Source organism: Eurytemora carolleeae, unplaced genomic scaffold, assembly GCF_000591075.1.
Source record: "Eurytemora carolleeae unplaced genomic scaffold, Eaff_2.0 scaffold421, whole genome shotgun sequence".
NCBI classification, from domain to species: Eukaryota; Metazoa; Arthropoda; class Copepoda; order Calanoida; family Temoridae; genus Eurytemora; species Eurytemora carolleeae.
The window spans coordinates 13,816-35,209 of NW_019396311.1; the positions used below are offsets into that span (position 1 = coordinate 13,816).

At 32.8% G+C, this 21,394-nt stretch overlaps 1 protein-coding gene across 1 annotated transcript in view; it reads right to left on the minus strand.

The window, feature by feature from the left end:
* Positions 1 to 4,470: 4,470 nt before the first annotated feature.
* The window catches only part of LOC111700697 (GTP-binding protein 1), a 48,023-nt gene continuing 31,099 nt past the window's right edge, over positions 4,471 to 21,394 (minus strand). Inside the window, exons 12-24 of the mRNA XM_023471701.1 lie at positions 21,255 to 21,327; positions 20,363 to 20,471; positions 19,883 to 19,991; positions 18,605 to 18,688; positions 17,976 to 18,054; positions 12,367 to 12,448; positions 11,513 to 11,587; positions 10,801 to 10,805; positions 9,172 to 9,335; positions 8,093 to 8,190; positions 7,552 to 7,621; positions 5,849 to 5,935; positions 4,471 to 5,066 (exon numbers count right to left, since the gene is read on the minus strand). Of these exons, the coding sequence (XP_023327469.1) occupies positions 4,890 to 5,066; positions 5,849 to 5,935; positions 7,552 to 7,621; positions 8,093 to 8,190; positions 9,172 to 9,335; positions 10,801 to 10,805; positions 11,513 to 11,587; positions 12,367 to 12,448; positions 17,976 to 18,054; positions 18,605 to 18,688; positions 19,883 to 19,991; positions 20,363 to 20,471; positions 21,255 to 21,327 (1,212 nt within the window). The 3' untranslated portion in view covers positions 4,471 to 4,889. The remainder of the gene's footprint in view (positions 5,067 to 5,848; positions 5,936 to 7,551; positions 7,622 to 8,092; positions 8,191 to 9,171; positions 9,336 to 10,800; positions 10,806 to 11,512; positions 11,588 to 12,366; positions 12,449 to 17,975; positions 18,055 to 18,604; positions 18,689 to 19,882; positions 19,992 to 20,362; positions 20,472 to 21,254; positions 21,328 to 21,394) is intronic.

Here is a 21,394-nt window from a genome sequence, read left to right on the forward strand (position 1 = left end):
TATAAACAGTTAAATACAGACCAAAAAGAAAGACAAGCAGATATGAATTCTGGCATGTATGGTATGAATATTAAAGAAATGTATAAATTAAGATATTAACCAGATTTAACAAATATTAATTTATTAAATAAATGTATCTATATATCGTGTGGATAATTGGTTTACTAGTTAGAACCTACAGGGTCACCCACAAAGAATGAGTCTGTGAAAACGACCGGAAACAAATTTGACGATCCAAGTTTAAATTTAGACACAGAAAGTATAATCTCACAACAGTCGTATCTGAAGTCTCATCCTTAGTATTTAAACCTGTTTATATTTGGAGCTACTTATTAATGTTTTACATTAACGCTTGATCTCGATATCCAATGTGGGCACGTTTAAATTTTAGGATCAAAGCTTGATCCATAGATTAAAGCTATCCCTGTATGATCATAATGGGATATCAGAGAGGAATTTAAATAATTCGAAGATCTGCATAAGATGTTCTCACTTCAGAGCTGGGAACTCTTGTATTGTGGATATCGAGATCAATGGCTGATCTCTTCAAGGTATGATTTCACTGTGAGATATCAAAAAAAAAAAAATTAATCTGCAGATTAACAAAGATTGAGATTGAGCTTTGATCTCGATATGCACATTACCAGAGTTCCCAGCACAGCTCAGTTCATTTAGCGCACCATAAATTAGAGACATGGTTGAACCGCGTAGACATGGTTCAACCACTTCTCTTCAGCTTGAACCAATACTTAAAAGAAATGGTTCAGCTCAAGTTATGACTTCAAATAGTGCAATGAACATAAGACACAGCAATTGTGCAGTGTAAACAGACCCATTTTATTTAATAGGTGATTTAATAACTTTCTTGTATAGCTACTTCTTTTGAAACAACATCAAATGTACTTCAGCATTGTTTTAATATCGTCTTTCTATTCTACAGTTTTCTGGTTATCGCTATTTATATCTAAGATATTGAAGTAAAAATGCTAAATCGTCTTTTAAGCTATTTTTGACAAATTTTGAAGTACAAATCAGAATATGTCTGAAAATATTGCGGACATTTTGTTTTTGATATTACACATAACTCTACATGGGTTCCTGAGAATTATTCAACAATAAACATTAATTCTGAACAAACAAACCTGGGAATAGTTTTATTTGATGAAATATTTGGATTTCTGAGAAGCAACCGATTATGTTTTCCTAATTTTCCTAAACAACATCAAATGTACTTCAGCATTGCTTTAATGTCGTCGTCCTATTCTACAGTTTTCTGTTTGTTTATCACTGTATATATTCAAGGTATATGTAAAGTTGTAATCTCTGTTTGTCCCATCATAACTCAGGAACCCCTGGACCGATTTGCCTCAAATTTTGATTGGGTAATCACGGGAATGTTCTTAGTTTGATTTTGAGATTTAAGTTGAGTGGGTCGACAAAATATAGTAAAATGTAGTAAATACAACCAAGTGTGGGTATTTTTGACGGATTTTGAAGTAATAATCAGAATAGGACTGAAACTATGGCGGTCATTTTGTCTTGATCTTATACATTTTATAATTTATATAATTATTTATGTATATAATATATAATTTATAAACGCAGCTGCAGTAGACTTTCCAGCGAAAAAGAGAAATCATTTCGCGAAAAAAAGATTTGCCGAAAATTTCGCATTTCATTCGCTCCCCAAAAATGCAAAAATATAAAGAAAAATTATTTATTATGATATAATAAAACTTTTAATGCTCAGCTATATTTGCGCAAACAAGTTTTTTATGGTTTTCACGGAATTATTTTTTCTCGCGAAAAATTGTGAAATTTCGCGAAAAAGTTTGCGAAATACGAACGAAAATTTTCGCATTTTTCGCTGGAAACTTTAAATTTAATTGGTGAAATATTTGGATTTCTAAGGAACAACCGATCATTAACCCAATTTCCCCCTCGATTTCTCTAATAACACTCCAGGATTTCAGTAACGGAGAAAAATCTGTTATCCGTTCTATTCGAGAAAAACTAGCTCTATTCCAACCCTTATTAGATTACAGATAGTCAATAAATGATTCAATTAGTCCCATACAATTATCACACTTCGTGTCAAGTTATTTTGCAAATTGTTTATTGTCAGGCTTAAAGGGAAAGGAAGAAAAATTAAAGAAAGGAGTTTTTTACAATTTTATTTTTTATGATAAAAACAATAAATCAAAAAACATTACATTAAAATCATTTTTTTCGCAAAATAAATAAAAAAAAACTGAAAAATGTGTAAAACAGGCGTACGAAGTTATTATGCAAATTACTTAAAAAAACTTATGTAAAATGGAAAATTATTTTTAAAAAATTAAAGTAAACAAATAAAGAAACTTATATGTCCATTGTCCATACTCAAAATAACAAACTTTCTACCTTTCGTCTGAGCAAAAAACCTTTATATTTGATATTCCAAGGGTACCTTTAACAATGAAACCTGTAACGCTTTAGATTGATCGCGGGTCAATTGAAATTATACTTCAAGTCCCAATTACACAATAATTGGATTAACTTATCAAAATATTGTTGAAAAAAATACGTACATGTAATGATACTTCATGCGTAGGAAGAAAGTGATACGTTAATCAAAATTATGTTTATGTTATGTAACCTTTGAACCTGACCATCCATTTACAGAAAGGCATGTTCTATTTACAACTGTGTCATTTGAACATGACCACCAGTTAACAGAGAGGTGGGTGGGGTGGAGAGTGTGTGACACAAGTTCTCGTTAGATCACTGAAGTTAAGCACACTTGTCCACAGCCAGTAACTGGATTGGTGTCCCGTACTCCACACAAACCTGTGGTTTCAAAAACATCTGAAGCCGACATCTGGTTAAGCAGTTATGACCACCTGACGGATGTAGGAGGGCAGAGGGGCGGCTGTCAACAACTCTCGCAGCGAAAGGGTGCGTGCTTTCTACAACCCAGGGTAGATCAACATAAAAAACCCAGACAATACCAAACTTTCGCAATAGAAAAAAATTCCGGAATTGATCGTAACAACCCGATCATGTCCTGGGGACAGAAAAATCTCTTTTAAAAAGTTAACAGAGAGGCTTGTCGTAGTTCACAACTGCACCATTTAAACGTGACAAACCATTTACAGAGAAGCATGTCTTATTCACAACTGCACCATTTCAACATGACCATCCATTTACAGAGAGACATGTCTTATTCACAACTGTACCATTTTAACATGACCATCAGTTAACTTATTCACAACTGCACCATTTCAACATGACCATCCATTTACAGAGAGTCATGTCTGATTCACAACTGTACCATTTTAACATGACCATCAGTTAACTTATTCACAACTGCACCATTTCAACATGACCATCCATTTACAGAGAGTCATGTCTTATTCACAACTGTACCATTTAAACGTGACAATCCATTTAGAGGCATGTCTGATTCACAACTGTACCATTTCAACATGACCATCAGTTAACAGAGAGGCATGTCTTATTCACAACTGTACTATTTCAATATGAACATCCATTTACAAAGAGGCATGTCTGATTCACAACTGTACCATTTCAATATGACCATCCATCCCATTTACAGAGAGGCATGTTGTATTCACAACTTTACCAGTTCAACATGACCATCCATTTACAGAGAGGAATGTCTGATTCACAACTGTACCATTTCAACATGACCATCGATTTACAGAGAGGCATGTTTTATTCACAACTGTACCATTTTAACATGACCATCCATTAACAGAGAGGCATGTTTAATTCACAACTGTACCATTTCAACATGACCATCCATTTACAGAGAGGAATGTCTGATTCACAACTGTACCATTTCAATTTGACCATCCATCCCATTTACAGAGAGGCATGTTGTATTCACAACTTTACCAGTTCAACATGACCATCCATTTACAGAGAGGCATGTTTTATTCACAACTGTACCATTTTAACATGACCATCCATTAACAGAGAGGCATGTTTAATTCACAACTGTACCATTTCAACATGACCATCCATTTACAGAGAGGAATGTCTGATTCACAACTGTACCCTGTATACGCCAACACTCTACAACCTCTCGGACGAAATACAATTAAATAATTCTTTAATAACACTTAATTTACTAATAAGTTTTGGTCTTTTTTACCTGTGCTCATGCTTTTAAAAATACTGAGTAATTCATAATAATAACAATTCAAGTAAAAAATTTATTTTTTATTTTTTTCAACAAAAGAAGCAACTCTTAAAGAAAACATTTTTCCGTTTTATCCAGAATCCCGATAAAAAAAAATAACAGTGTAGGATTACAAGAAGTAAAAGTACAAATTTTAAAAATGAACAAAATGAGAAAAAGTGAGATTATACATAGATAGAAGTGTATTTGTACAAAAATAATTTTATTTTATTTTAATCAAATTGTGTGCAGCAATAGTGCCTCAAATTAATTTTAATATCGAAAATATTTCGTTTTTCTTTTTTTTTAAAGATCGTATCTTATCATAATAAAGCTGAATTTAATGAGCAGAGTTTGACATTTAATCGTTCTGTGAGTTTTCAGTAAAAATATTCTTATTTCCAGACTGGAAACGTATTTCCAAGTGACCTGCCCGGTTCCCAACCGTATGGCTTTAAAAACTGTCATCTGGGCAATATGAGGTTGATGTTCTTGTATATCTTTCGAAAATTCAACAATTGTGAGTTCTCAATTTAAGTAACTTTTGAGTTGCAGACTTTAACAGAAAAGAGAAGTAATCCAACCCCTTCAAAGTTGGTGAATAGCCGTGATAGTACCATTGTTGTTCGGGTGTGCAAATCTTTAAATTGAGCTGCTGGTTAACTTGAAAATAATTGAAAATACGTTTACAATTCTTCAAGGTTTACACTTTGACCGGGCTTGGAGGGACTTGGGAGCTGACAGGAGCTGTACTTGTAGGAGCAGCCGTAGCAGCTGTATTTGTAGCGGCACTGGTAGCTGCTGCTGCCGCAGCTGCTTCTTGAACAGCTGTCGCAGCAACAGCAGCTGCGGCTTGGCTTCTTTTTCTTCCATCTCCTCGCTTATTAATAATAATAATCATTAATTATAAATTAATTATCAAAGATAAACAAAGATCAAAACGTTGGTGTTATTTCCTTAAATGTCGACATTTTACTCAACAGTTTTAAGAATCTCATAGTAATTCTAATTTTTTAAATTAATTAATGGATGTGTAAAAAAATCTGTGTCTAGTGAACAGTCTACTGTCTAGTGTCTATGTACTGTCTACTATCTAGTGTCCTGTCTACTGTCTAGTGTACTGTCTATAGTCTAGTGTATTGTCTACTGTCTAGTGTACTGTCTACTGTCTAGTGTACTGCCTACTGTCTAGTGTACTGTCTACTGTCTAGTATACTGTCTACTGTCTAGTGTACTGTCTACTGTCTAGTGTACTGTCTACTGTCTAGTGTACTGTCTACTGTCTAGTGTACTGTCTACTGTCTAGAGTACTGTCTACTATCTAGTGTACTGTCCACTGTCTAGTGTACTGCCTACTGTCTAGTGTACTGCCTACTGTCTAGTGTACTGCCTACTGTCTAGTGTACTGTCTACTGTCTACAATTTTGTGTACTGTCTAGTGTATAGTGTACTGTCTACGGTCTAGTGTACCATATAATATGTAGTGTCTAGGGTACTGTCTACTGTCTACAATCTAGTGTACTGTCTAGTGCATAGTTAACTGTCCAGTATATAGTGTACTGTCTAGTGTATAGTGTACAGTGTACTGTCTACTGTCTACTGTCTAGTGTACTGTATCGTGTCTAATGTACTTTCTAATGTACTGTCTAATGTACTGTTTACCTGCTGCATAGGTTTACTGGTAAGCTTTGCTTTAAGCTGGGCCTGGGTGGGAGGTTGGTAAACAAGAATCTTTGTCACATTTCCAACCTAATCAATCAATTAATCAATCAATCAATCCTTCGATTTATCGATTCATCAGTTCATCAATTCATCAATTTATCAATTTATCAATTTATCAACTCAATAAAATTCATCGATTTATGAATTCATCGATTCATCTCAATTCATCTCAATTCATCTCAATTCATCTCAATTCATCTCAATTCATCTCAATTCATCTCAATTCATCTCAATTCATCTCAATTCATCTCAATTCATCTCAATTCATCAATTTATCAATTTATCAACTTATCAATTCATTAATTTATCAATTAATCAATTAATCAATTTATCAATTCATCATTTCATCAAATCATTCATTCATCGATTCATAAAATTATTAATTCATCAAATCATCAACTCAAAGAAATTCATCGATTTATCAATTCATCATTTCATAAATTCGTTTTTTTATCTTTTCCTCTGTATGCTACTAATTAATCGTTAATTTATCCACTCATTCATAATCAATAATCAATATATTACAATATCAATCTATTACTCAATTCATCTACCAATATAAAAGGTGCAAAATATTGCAAAAAATACTTTTTCTCCTTTGCATTTAATGCAATTTTCTTTATAAGAAAACACTTTTTGAATGAAGCAATGGTATAATAATGTGCAGTAATATAAAATCAATTAGTGTAGGAAGATAATTCAGGGTGTCTAAAAAACGCTCTACAGGGTACCATGGTTCAATTTTAAATCTATGGAACATTTCTATTTGATTGACGTCAATTATAGGTATGTAGCACAAATTTTGAGTTAGCAATAACAGTTTGAAACTTGACATTTTTTAATTGAACCATGGCGAATGCTCCAGCATCCTAAAGATAATTCTTTAGAGACACCCCGTAGTAATATTATAATAACAATTAACAATATCAATAACATTTCTGTTCTGTGAAAATGAAAAATGCTAACCAAGGTTTTTCAACATAATATTTTGTTCCGTGTAGGATCAAAGAGATGAAAAAAATATTTAAAAATAAAATTTTAATCCTTTAAAGGGACTGTAAGCGTAATTTCAATTGACCCCCCACCCCCCCTTTCTTGTGTCCTGTTAGACTCACTACGGTACCCTTTAAATCATTATCTGATAAAGAATAAAAGAGATATCTAAATGAAGCAAATGAATCTATGATATAGAAAAATTCAAAAAATAAAGGAAATTACTAGAATTCAACATCTTGAAAGAAAAAAAAACACTCTGTTCCAAAATGTTACTGAGAAGGTTTAAAATTGATGTGAATCGTACATGCCAATCTTATTTTTTTTTAAACTCTTCTATTTCCATTGTGAACATGTTCTCTTTGTGTACATCGTAAAACAAAACAAACAAACAAACAAACAAAAAACATTTCGTAGATTTTCAAAATTTTCAAAAATCGAATTTTGATGAAGACAAATTTTTAAAATTTCAATCTTTCATAAACCTTCTCTGGGGTCCCTAGATGTCCCACAAAAAATTTGGGCCCGATCGGTTCAGCCGTTTTGACGTTTATTGGATACAAACAGACAAACCAAATTTATATATAGATTGGAGTATCCCTTGAAATAACGCCTGTATTGCCTTTAAACAAAATAAACAGAAGTCTCACCGCTTTCGTTCGTCCTTCTCTAAATACTAGTTTCTGTCCTTCCTTCAGGTATTCAGGATGCTTCACAAACCTTAAACAGACAATATTAAAGGTAGAGTCCGTCCTTCTCTAAATACTAGTTTCTGTCCTTCCTTCAGGTATTCAGGTAGCTTCACAAACCTTAAACAAACAATATTAAAGGGAGAGTTCGCGAAAAATAAAAGGAGATAAATGATTTAAAATTTTATCGAAATCGATCGGTACTAGTTTTACTTCTGTATGTTGCGAAAAAGGATAAAACGACTCAAATATGAGCCATATATAAATAAATGTGTGCTATATATGGCCCAACGGCTGGACCGAATTATCTGCATATTCTTTAGGGAATCCAAGAGTATCCCGGGGGTAACATAGGAAAAAAATTATCTAATTCTTTTCTTCAAAATTAAATTTTATTTTCAATTTTTTTTTTTATTTTACGGACAATGCCGGGCACTCAATTCACAAAATTGTCGACGAGTAAAGGGACGGGCAGCGTTTTAAAAGTCTAGTTAAAAAATACCTAAATAGAACTTGGGCTTTATCTCCTGTTCTGAGGCAGTCTGCCGACATTCTTATAATTGAAGCAGTCTGCCTTATAGACCCACAGTGTACCATAGCCTAATCAAATATAATCAAATATAATCAAATCAAATCAAATCAAATCAAATCAAACTAAATCAAATCAAATCAAATCAAATCAAAATGAAATGAAATGAAATGAAATGAATTCATTCATACAGGATGAAAGGTCAAGTTACTTTAACAAATAAGGATTTAAATTTTTTTTAAACAACCATTTTCATGCATAAATACACCCGACCGTTTTCTGCTTCAAAGCATTTGGTTCGTTAAAGAGAAGAAAAAAACAATTTTTAATGTCATAATTAAACTGTAATCGGTCCTTTAAATCGAAACAATTATGAATTTTTTTAACAATATATATTAACGGGGGTGATGCAACCGTACACACATTTATCTTGTATCTGGTTGATATATTGGTTGGATGATGCGACTTACACCTATATACCTGGTATCTGGTTGATATATTGGTGGGATGATGCAACTTTACATCTGTATACCTGGTATCTGGTTGATATATTGGAGGGATGATGCAACTTTACATCTGTATACCTGGTATCTGGTTGATATATTGGAGGGATGATGCAACTTTACATCTGTATACCTGGTATCTGGTTGATATATTGGTAGGATGATGCCACTTTACATCTGTATACCTGGTATCTGGTTGATATATTGGTAGGATGATGCAACTTTACATCTGTATACCTGGTATCTGGTTGATATATTGGTAGGATGATGCAACTTTACATCTGTATACCTGGTATCTGGTTGATATATTGGAGGGATGATGCAACTTTACATCTTTATACCTGGTATCTGGTTGATATATTGGTAGGATGATGCAACTTTACATCTGTATACCTGGTATCTGGTTGATATATTGGTAGGATGATGCAAATTTACATCTGTATACCTGGTATCTGGTTGATATAGTGGTGGGATGATGCAACTTTACATCTGTATACCTGGTATCTGGTTGATATATGGGTGGGATGGTGCAACTTTACATCTGTATACCTGGTATCTGGTTGATATGGTGGTGGGATGATGCAACACTAATATTTCTCCCTCAAACTCCCAACAACATTGAGGATTTACTGCCGGAGATACCATTACCATTCCCTGTAGAGAAACAGATTTAAAGGAGTGCAGACGTATAAATATCAAGGAAACCTCCATTTCTTAAGTGGCAGACCAATTCACAACGGTACCCTATACACCTTTTCAGGATTAATTTCGTAATTTTTCTCCTTGAAACCGTTTTAAATCGGACATAGTCCGAATTTAATGAATTTGAGCCGAGTCTCAAATCCGCCAAAAACCGGTTTCAATTTAAGCAGTCGGGTTTAATCTTGAAGCATTGAATACCATTTTAAGTGGAACAAATCATATTTGAGCCGCGTCTCAAATTTAAGCCACTGCTCAAATTCTTTAAACTCGACCTCATGTCACTTTATTAATGGAGGGTCACTTATACGTCTCAAGTTACATTAAAAACTAATTTTGCAAAACTGTGTGCAAGAAAGAAAAGGCAAGTTATGACGAATAATTAATTTAACAATTAATTTCAATAGTAAATTTTCTGTTTTTGCTATATATTCTTTCGCAGTGCTCTGGATCCATTTCATTTTGATCCTGGTCCTGATCCAATCTGAAATAATGAATCCGGATCCGGGACATTAACATTCCTTAAAGGTTAAACAAAATTTCGATAAAGAAAAAAATATTATGGTTTTTTTTAAATTGTTATGTTGAAATTTGAGGGACCATTAAGAGATTAGGAAGTTGCTAATAATATCATTTACCAGATGAGATTTGTGTTTTGAAGTTTCCCCCAACTTTTAAAATCAAATCAAATCAAATCAAATCAAATCAAATCAAATCAAATCAAATCAAATCGAATCAAATGAAATCAAATCATATCAAATGAAATCAAATGAAATCAAATCAAATGAAATCAAATCAAATCAAATCAAATCAAGTCAAATCAAATCAAATCAGGATCTCAGGGTGCTCTCCTTCCATGTCCCAAACCAGAAGTGAATAATACTAAATCAGGTCTGGAGAAAGGTCTTATAGCCTGTAGACAGTATGATTTTTTATTTGCTTTTGGTGTAAGTAATGCTTTTTTAACAATCTCTTATGTCCTTCTAAACCGGTTGAAAATTAAAGATAAAATTTCTGTTAAACCACTACAGAGGACATCCGACATTGAAATAGAATTTAATCAATAACCAATCCCCGCCTCATAAAAAAAATCCTCAATTAAGGATGGATCCGTCCTTGAAATCTGGATCCAGCTGGATGAAAATAATAAAGGTCATAGTTTTAACTTTAATATTTTAAATTTCTCAAAATCTTCTCCTTTTAATACAAATATCATTCTGTTGAAACATTAGTTCAGATTGAGAATGGGTGGGCGTCAAATAAAATGTATTCTTGAAATATTAATTCCCTGGAAAAAAGAGTGAAAGGAACCTTATAAAAGGACTGTCATGTAAATATTACAATGCCCGACAAAACCTTAATCTGATCAAAAATGTGGAAGATACCGTTGTTTTTCTGACTTGACTAGTATTTATTTCTGTAAGTTTCTCAATCGGTTTTTATAAACATAACATTTGCAAGTCACTTACACAGAAAAACCGCAACTGAAAATGAACAGTTGAATGAAACAAAAACATTGATATCTAATTCACACAAGATCATACAAAGCTTTCAAGGGTACCGTTGTAAATCGTGCATTTCAATCTGTTCATGGATATGATCATTTGAAATTACACTTACAGTCCCTTTAAAGTATTTGCGAGAGAATACGAGGAGGGATGGAGAAAGTGGCAAGTTTTAAATTGGATTAAAAATTATTTTTAAATTAAGTTTTAAATTTTAACAAGGTTAGAATTAAATAAGTTTCTTAGTTGTTCGGTAAACTTTGAAAATGTTATAATAAATCTTGAATCATGTTGAGATTGGAAAACCTACACTTTTTTCTTAGTAAAACATAAAGGAAAAAAAACAAACATTTTTCCTAATTTTAATAATTTTAATTTCATGGCAAAGACAACTTGAATGAAATGATTCAATAAAAAATATTTCAAATAGATAAATTGTACTTTATAAATATAACGTCTTTTTAATCAGACAGACAAATAGAGATTACTACTTTATATATAGAGATGAACTAACCTTATATAGAATGGAAATATATATATATAGATGAACTAATCTGCTATAGAATGGATATATATATATATATATATATACATAGATGAACTAACCTGCTATAGAATGGATATATATATATATATAGATGAACTAACCTGCTATAGAATGGAAATATATATATATATAGATGAACTAACCTGCTATAGAATGGAAATGTCCCAGAGGATCAGGACCCATTAGTAAAGTATCATTGGTCCGTATAGTTCCTCTACAGAAATTTGTTTGACAAAATAATGAAAAATTACGTAAAAGACATGCTAAACGATATTATGAATTATATTAAACTTAATTCAGAAAAATGTCAAATAAATGGAAAATAATGTTTAAAAACATTTAAATTCATGAATTGTAAAAATAATTAAAAACTTTTCAGAAGAAAGAATTAAAATAATAGTTAAGCAATTAAAGAATAATGTTGAAAACATTACAAGTAATTCTAAAATTAATATTATAAAAAAGAAAAAATGATTTAAAAATTATTTGGAATTTAATATCAGAGGTTCTAATAAAAAACTATATTAAAAAATAAAAGATATTATCGATAGTAATATTAAGCGTCATATTGGGGAAAAACACCAAATTATATTTTTTGGTGTTCCCGAGATGCAGATGACAAAGGAGTTACGTGCATGCCGCTTTGAATTACAAGACAGAAAGAGAGAGAGAGCCTGTTCTAGTCCTGGCGCTCGGCCCCCTACGCGCATGCCGCTTTGAATTAAAAGACAGAAAGAGAGAGAGAGCCTGTTCTAGTCCTGGCACTCGGCCCCCTAGCCTGTCCTAGCCGCAGCAGTCAGTTCAGAAAGTGTCCTAACCCAACCTAACCCTAAAATATATAATAATCTCTCGCTTTCTTGTAATTCAACGCGGCAAGCGCGCGTAACTCCAGAGGCAACTGTTCCAAGTAGTGTTCCAGAGACAACTGTTCCAACTTGGGGTCAAGAGACAACTGTTCCAAGTAGTGTTCCAGAGACGACTGTTCCAACTTACTTGAAGCATGTTCCAGAAACTACAGTTCCAACACCAGGAACAGAATAGGTATCATCTATCTGGAACTCAGCTGGAGAATTGTCTAAAAACAGCGATCATTTATATTCAAAGTGATCATTTACATATCATTTACTATTCACTGCAATTATTAACATTAACGGCTATCAAAAACAAACACAACTATCAATTACCTTCATAGCAATCATTTAAATTCACAGCTATCATTTACATTAACAGCGCTCATATACATTCGCAGCGATTATTTACATTCACAGTGATCATTCACATTCACGGCGATCATTTAAGATCATAGCGATCATTAACATTCACAACGCTCATAAACATTCATCGCGATTATTTACATTAACAGCGATCATTACCTTCACAGCGATCATTTACCTCCACAGCGATCATTAATATTAACAGCGCTCATTTACATTCACAGCGATTATTTACATTCACAGCTATCAAATACATTCACAGCGATCATTTACATTCACAGTGATCATTTACCTTCACATCGATCATTCACATTCACATCGATCATTTGCATTCACATCGATCCTTTACATTCACAGCGATCATTTACATTTGCAATAATCAAATACATTCATAGCGATTATTTACATTTATAGTGATCATTTACATTCATAAGGATTATGTACATTCACAGCGATCATTTACATTTATAGCAATTATTCACATTTTCGGCGATCATTTATATTCACATAGATTACTTACATTCACAGAGCTCATTTAAAATAATAGCAATCATTTACCTTAACAGCGATTATTTACATTTGCAACGATCAAATACATTCATAGCGATCATTCACATTCTTAGTAATAATTTACATTCTCAGCGATCATTTATATTCACGGCGATTATATAAATTCACAACAATCATTTACATTCACAACAATCATTTATTCAGTCATCCTTCATATACACAACGCGCGATCATTTCCACTTTTTAAAACATAATTCAGGAATCGAAATACAGTTTAAAAACTTTCATATCAGAATCTTCTGAAGAAATATGATTTAAATCAAAAATAAACGCTTCTTAAGAAATTGGTTTTGGTTGAATGACTTGAATTAATTTTTATTTATAGGAAATAATTTCGAAAACATTTCTCAATAAAAACAAACATATTGACGTGGTGTTAAAATTAACTTTTGAAACATTTTAAATTCTTTCTGAATTTTTATTTATTTACAGTGATACATTTTTCATTCATAAGTAAAGAAAAGCAAATATTTCTTTAAAAATAATTCTTTCTTAAAGGGAGTGTTCGCGAAAAATGAAAGGGGGTATAGGCTTAATGCGATAAAAAAGCGCTTTTGATCGCTTCTAATCTTACTTCTAGCTGTTGCGTCTATAAGGAGAAAATTGTTAAAAACGACTAAAACCGAAGAACGTAGTGTCTATACAAATTCAGAAAGATTCAACATACGACTTAGACCGTAAAAGAATCTATTTAATTTCAAACAAATCATTCAGATATTACAACCTATAGTCATCGATTATCTTTCGCCACATTTGTATATAGTTGATTTTTCATAATATGTTTTGATTTTATTTTTTAAAATAATATTTAGCTTACAACTTGTTTTAGAACATTCCTGGAAAATATTAAAATGTCTTCTTCATTACCAAAAATCCTCGAAACAGGAATAAATGTTATTATAAGTAACTCTCAGATCATAACAATTAAAACATATTATGAAAAATCAACTATTATACAAATGTTGCGAAAGATAATCGATGACTATGGGTTGTAATATCTGAATGATTTGTTTAAAATTAAATAGATTCTTTTACGGTCTAAGTCGTACGTTGCATCTAGTTGAATTTGTATAGACACTACGTTCTTCGGTATTAGTCGTTTTTAACAATTTTCTCCTTATAGACGCAACAGATATAAGTAAGACTAGTAGCGATTAAAGGCGCTTTTTATCGCATTAAGCCTATACCCCCTTTTATTTTTCGCGAACACTCCCTTTAATAATGATAACCAGTCATAAAACTTAATCTCTGAATGCTGCTTTGATGAAAAATCTAAAAATCTACAAAAAGTTGTCCACGTTTTTATTTTTCAAAGTTCTAAACCCATCCCTTATACCCTTCGAGCTATTTATTTATTTTTTATTCTTTTTTGTCTAAACCAAATATTTCCCCCACTTTGTTATACTCATAAACTTATTCGTAAAAAATGTTAGTTCATTAAATATTTGGAAAATTTGAATTCTTTTCTTTAGTAGGCTTATGCTTTTAAATGGACTATAAAGACGTAATTTCAAATGACTTTCCATTTACAGACAAAATGGCTCGATTCACAACGGCACCTTTAACAGCTTTGTTCAGAATTTTCAACGTTATTTTACTGTTGTGCCTTTAACTTTTTAATAATAAACTAAAATCAAATTTCGAAAAATATTTGAAACTATAAAATTGGATTATACATAATTTATTTTTATTTTTTAATTTGAAATTGAAATGTAAATTCTGTTCATTACCAGCATGATGACAATGCCCAATTTACAACTTGAAAGCTTTTTCAGATCAAGCATGTATTAGATATCAATATTTTTGTTTCTTTAAACTGTTTATTTTCATTTGCGGTTACTCTGGGAAAGTTACTTGCGCCTTTCTTGTTTATTAGAAGCAATGGAGAAACTCACAGAAATTAACACTTTTTTAGTACTAGGCTTTAGGGCGCTTCGCGCCCATCTTCTCTTACAACTTTTACTTGTGGCTTTATCTGTGAGCATCTTCTTATTGTTCAGTATAAAAATAATTTTTTAAAAAAAATTTGCGGATTTCATAATATTTTTTTCGCGCATTTTCAAAATTTTACAAAATTAAATATTTTAAGATAAAAATGTTTTAAGATTACATATTTAAAGTCTGATTGGCCATAAACCTTCCCCGGGGCCACGTACGTGAGGTCCCAGACAAAATTTGACGTTTATTGGATACAAACAAACAGACAGACAAGCTAAATTTATATATAGAAGGTTGTACACAATTTTAATAAGATTTTTTTCAAGGACCCTTGTGAAATGTGTATCGAGCAATGTCATCTTTGCTCGACGGGTAACTTCAATCCTGAGCGGGCTGATGGGTTGGAAAAGGGCCGTTATCTAAGATTTTTTCAAAATTTTAATTATTATATTACAGATCATAAGAGAAATTTGTGCTAGAACGTTGGTTAAATTTACGTATGACTTAAACAATAAAAACATGTGATTTAGGGTTGCATTGATAAACGTGACTGAAAAGAGAAGAAAATTTATACGAACTTTTGTCAACAAATTTCCGGATATTCTATGAAAAGTTTTTAATAAAGATTTGAGCTTACTTTGTAATAAAAAATAATTGCTTTTCAATATTGTTCTAAAAAATTTTTCATTTTTTTATAAAAGAAGTTTTTCTCACGTTTCATTTTTTTCTGAGCAAACGAAGTGTAGTGTGCTATTTATTAATACAGAATGTTACATAACTCATTAAATATTGGAGATAATTGGAAACATTTGATATGGTTTAATTGAATTATTGAATTGATTGAATTAATTGAATTGAGTTAATTAATGAACTCCAGGGTGTTGCATATGAAATAAAACCTGATCTTATTATTTTGACTGAAACCTGGTGCAATCCTTCTATAACTAACACCCTGCTCAACATACCTGGATACTTTATAGATCCTACCCTGAGAATAGACCGCAGTGACACCAATGGTGGAAGGGGTGGTGGTATACTCATATATGTAAGAAATGGACTCACTATTTTATCTCATAACCAACCAAACTCAACATTTAACCAATATTGTTATTTTACCGTAAAGTCTGCTGATAGTGAAATCAATCTATTATGTATCTATAGATCTCCAAATTCTTTGGATATCAACAATGAAAAACTATGTGAACTTCTGAAGCTAATTAAACCCAACACTGTAATAATTGGTGACTTCAATTACCCAAATATAAACTGGAAAAATCTAACCTCAGATCAAAAGAGTGCTAGCTTTGTAGAGGCTGCACAAGACATGCTATTGGAACAGGTAATTGAATTCTCTACTCACATTAAAGGAAACATTTTAGACCTTATCCTTACTAATATCCCAGAAAAACTCATTAATGTAGAAGAGATTGGAAGACTAGGAAAAAGCGACCATTGCCTGATTTATTTGGAGTTATTGTTCAAATGTAATGAAACCCATAATCATGAGACCTACTTCAAATGGAATAAGGGTGATTATAATGCTATTAACCGGGACCTTGCTCAAGTAGATTGGAACATAGAGTTTGATGGATGTGATACCTATGGATCCTGGAATATATTTAAAGATAAGCTTAATACTCTGGTCAACACCTTTATACCAAAACAAACCAAGAAATCCAACTCAAAACCAAGATGGATGACTAGAACTATCCTAAGAAACATTAACAAAAAAAGGAGACTTTGGAAAAGTTACAAGATGCACAGAGACAATGAAACTTATATAGAGTACAAGAAATGCGAAAAACAAGTACAAAATTCTATCAGAAATGCAAAAAGAAATCTTGAAAAAAAATTAGCAAATAATAGCAGGAACAGCAGAGCTTTTAACTCTTATGTTAAATCAAGATCAAAAGACAAATCAGGAGTTGGACCACTGATTAATGATCAGGGCCAAGTCATTTCTGAAAGTATTGATATGGCTGAAATCCTGAACAAGTCCTTCAGTACTGTGTACACTAAAGAAGATATACAAAACATACCCATAATGAATAGACTTCCCTGCACCTCAACCCTCGACAATGTTACATTTACTCACACAAACCTAGAAGATACCATTCTTCCAGCAGATGATCATTAGTTCCTAAAAAAATCCTCTACATATTCCTAGATGGAACACTGAGGATCAACACACAAGTATCAAGTATCAAGTTTAAAAGCTAAAGCTCTATATTCCTGTTATTTCAAGGTATTATTCAGTTATTCCTAGGCCTCATCATTTTTATGTTACAATTACTTCTTTAAGTATAAGTCAAAAAACGATTTCCAGGATTTTTAAGAATTTGGTTTTTTGTTTTATTTGAAAATGTGTTCATGAATTATGAAAAAATGGCCGATTATCATATTTTTTTTAAATAAGCTGTTGGTCCAAGGTTAGTTTTTAAGCAAAAATCTTGGATCAGCTATAATTATTTTTTTATCTAACCCTTCTGGGCAAAAATTTGCCAACTTGCTTAATTTATTAGATGTCTGACTTATACTCAAAGCCGTGGTTGTAACAAAAAAAGTATAAGGCCTAGAAAGAAAAATGTAAACCTTGAAATCACTGGAATAAAGAGCTTTCCAAATGAAAAATTGTTCCCTCAGCACTCAGCACCCCAATACCCATACTGCAAAGTTTTTTTGGACACCCTGTATAAGCGTTTCATTAGGATGATTTATCCGTTATTGCTAAAGTGATACTACATAAAGAACAGTTTTCAAGCACAAAAACATTGATATCAAATTCATAGATACATTATTAAGGGTACAGTTGTAAGTCGGACATGCCTTGAAATAACGTTTATAGACCCATTAAGGTGCCTCTGATTATCAATTTCCCACCTGTATTCGGACTTCTTGTGGACAGGAGATTCAGAAACATTTTCAGAAACGGCAGGTTTTCACCCGTAACATTGGAAACCTATAATTAAAAGTCGTCGTTGTAGCGACCAGATATCGTCTTCAACAGAAAGAGGAAATGCGGGAAAAATAAAACATAAATTCCCGTTTTCATCCAGTAGTTACTATTTCTTAACCATGTGTAGACGTGCTCCATATTAATATAGAGATGCTAAAATCGATGGATTTCAGGGGATTTTCAGGCCCAAACGGGTGCTGACCCCCCACTGGAAAAAAAAATTAAGCCCCCCCCCTGGACACATTCCTGACTACGCTCCTGTTTATAATTATCAAATCATGTCTTTCATGCTTTCCTAAAAACATCTTCCCATCCGTAACATCTACATTTGAATTGGACTGGTTTGTCTGTCTCTTTGTATCTAACACACGTCAAAACGGCTGAGCCGATCAGGCCCAATTTTTAAAGCAACTCATACGATCAAAGGAAAGGTTTATGAACGGTCAAAAGTTACAAATTTTTCCGGTAATTTCGTTTTTAACAACTTTTTTAAAGAAATCTATCAATCTACACCTGATGACCAATTGCCAGTCTTGAGGGAGAACAAATTTACCTGGAAAATTGGACAGAGACGTTCGGAGACAAAGTTGGTGGCAGAGATCACAACATCGTCAGCAGTCTTTACCATCACAGGAACCTTTAAAGGGACTGTTAAGGTTTATCAATGTGGCCCCTCGTTCACCCATTGCATTTAAAACTTCTAGAAAAACAGTGAGCACGGAAATTGACGCAATATTACTTAGAAAATTTTAAAACGAAAAAGGGATGAATAAAGGGAACCCTCAACTAATTTTAACATTAATGAAGTAAACATCAGCAGTCATCATTATTACCAGAACCTTTAAAAGGATTGTTAACGGTAATCTATGTGGACATATAAATCTTGACATTACACATTCTACAGCAAAAAAAATCTGCAGAAAAAATCCTGATAGAAATATGAAATACTCAATTATTTTAAACAGACAGGATTACCCACAATAGATGAGACTTCAGAGACGACTGTACTGAATTTACACTGTTTCTTATATTTATAACTCCCTGCAACTGTTAACAGGCATTGCTTTTGCGAAATCATTAAATTAGCCCTTTAAAGACTAAATTTAAAGGGAGAGACCGGCTAGACATGGTAGTTGAGCTGAAAGTATCGTAGACATTAGTATAAAATGAATCCTAAAGTTATCTCTACAATACTTCACTTTTAGCTCAACTATCATGTCTAGCAGGTCTCTCATCTAAGGCAAAAGATTTTATATTCAACCTAGAAATCGTAATATTTTGAACTTTTTCAGGTCGTCTTTACATGCTCATTTTTTGTGGGTAACCCTGTACAATTTACATGCAAAATTCATCAATAAAATAATAAATAATACGATGATGCACAAACGTATTACATCTGTTTGTTTTTATGTTTGTGTGCTTGATCATAACTTAGAAACCAATTGACCGACCACTTTGCTTCAATCTTTGATTGGGGAGCTGGTTTAACAAATTCTTAGCTGAGAAAGTTTAGTTTTCAGGCAAAGCCGTGTTCCCAGGCTAGTGCAGTTTAACCCACAACTTCGGAGTCATCGAAAGAATTTAGAACATGTCGTCTTTACAGATTTCAATGGGTTTTATACTTAAATACATAAATCTCAGTATTTGTAAAAATAAAAAAATAGCCATGAAATATGCAGGAATAGTTTAATAGAGCTCCATATAGTTATTCAATTAAAAAACTAAATATTTGCAGCATTCCAATATCCCTAGGTTTAGAAGACGACATTTTATTAATTCTTACGATGTCTCCGAAGTTCTGGGTAAATCAATATAACAGGACTCTATTCACCTTTCTGCATCCCGGAGATTTAAGGATTTTAACTAAAAGTTTCAAGGTTTCCTGCAGTACGTTAGGAGGACTCATGTCTATCTTTGTAACAACAACAAACACCGGTACACTAAGATATAAACAAATATAAACTTCGGACCACCGGCGGATTAATGGAGGCATGCCCCCTGGAAAATGGGGGACGGCCCAAAATTAGGGTGAGCCCCCCCCCCCTAGTCCTGCTCTCGTTAGGGCAGCATCTTGCTTCTTCAACTATTCAATTTAGAATTCTCAGTCAAAATATTGTTTAGCTAGTTGATATTTTCTTTCAAGGAGATATGAAATAGGGCAGGGGGTCATCTCGAGATTTTGTAGCACCCACCCCCTCTCCCCCAACTTTAAGTAGCATTTGTGATCCAAGTTTTGTGATCCTTAATTAGACTAAAATGTTATTCGATGATTATCAACCAATAATCTCCATGAAGCAAAACAAAACTTTACCTAAGAGCCAGTGCTAATCCAAGATGCTCTTTCGTCATGCCGACAATGCCGGCATTAGCTCCAACCATCAGCATGCCAAAATCCGGGGCATGCCCAGTCATTCCAAATACTGAAAACAAAGCAAAGAAGAACATTGAACATTTCGACGATTACAACATGTCTAAATAAGCGACTAAAAGTACATATTCTCATTCCCGTAACGAGGGAGAGTGGCATGCCCCCCCAGGAAAATTTGAAGGTCTGTAACGGATGTAACCCACGATTTTAAGATTTTACAGACTGCTTATCCGCTAGTAAATGTGATATTTACCACACCATGTTCCATTGTGTACAACTGGAGTACGCGACCAATAAACATACATCCGTATTCAGGGATATTAAAGGATCCAGCTTTGGAAAGAAATACAAAATCTTCAAAAAAAGACTGAATTCATAAACTTTATGTTTCTTGTTTAAATTGGAGTATTTCTTTAAAAGTTGTAAAACTGAACCTCTGAATGGGTGTTGGATTTAACAAGTAGCCTCTAGATGGCAGTCGAAAACCCCTTCGTGTAAAAGTAGCATGGCGTGCCGGGGCAACCATAGGCCTGCTAGGCTATCCTTTGAGAGCGTATGAGCAGTCTGTGTTAGTCTGTGCTTTAAACCTTTGACCGGGGAAAAATATGATGATATCCCTATTGCTTCTCTCTGAAAATGATCAGTTGCATTTTCTTCGTAACCGGGAAAACGTTATTTATTTCAAGCAAAACAGACTCCTGCTCATTGTTAATCACATAAAGTTTAGATGGTTCCTTTGTGAATCTGTCGTGTATTTCTTTATATAAATCTATATTTATTTATATATCTATCGGGGGTAGGGTGAAAAATAGAATAAAATATGTCGATACTTTACCTGTAGTTTTCAGGTATTTCTCGTGTCCAGCCAAATCTATGAAGGTTATAACTTTTGATGACTCCTCACAAACCTATTAAAAAGAAATATCTTGAAAGTATTTCTTAAAAATAAACTATTTTTATGCTACTAATATCACT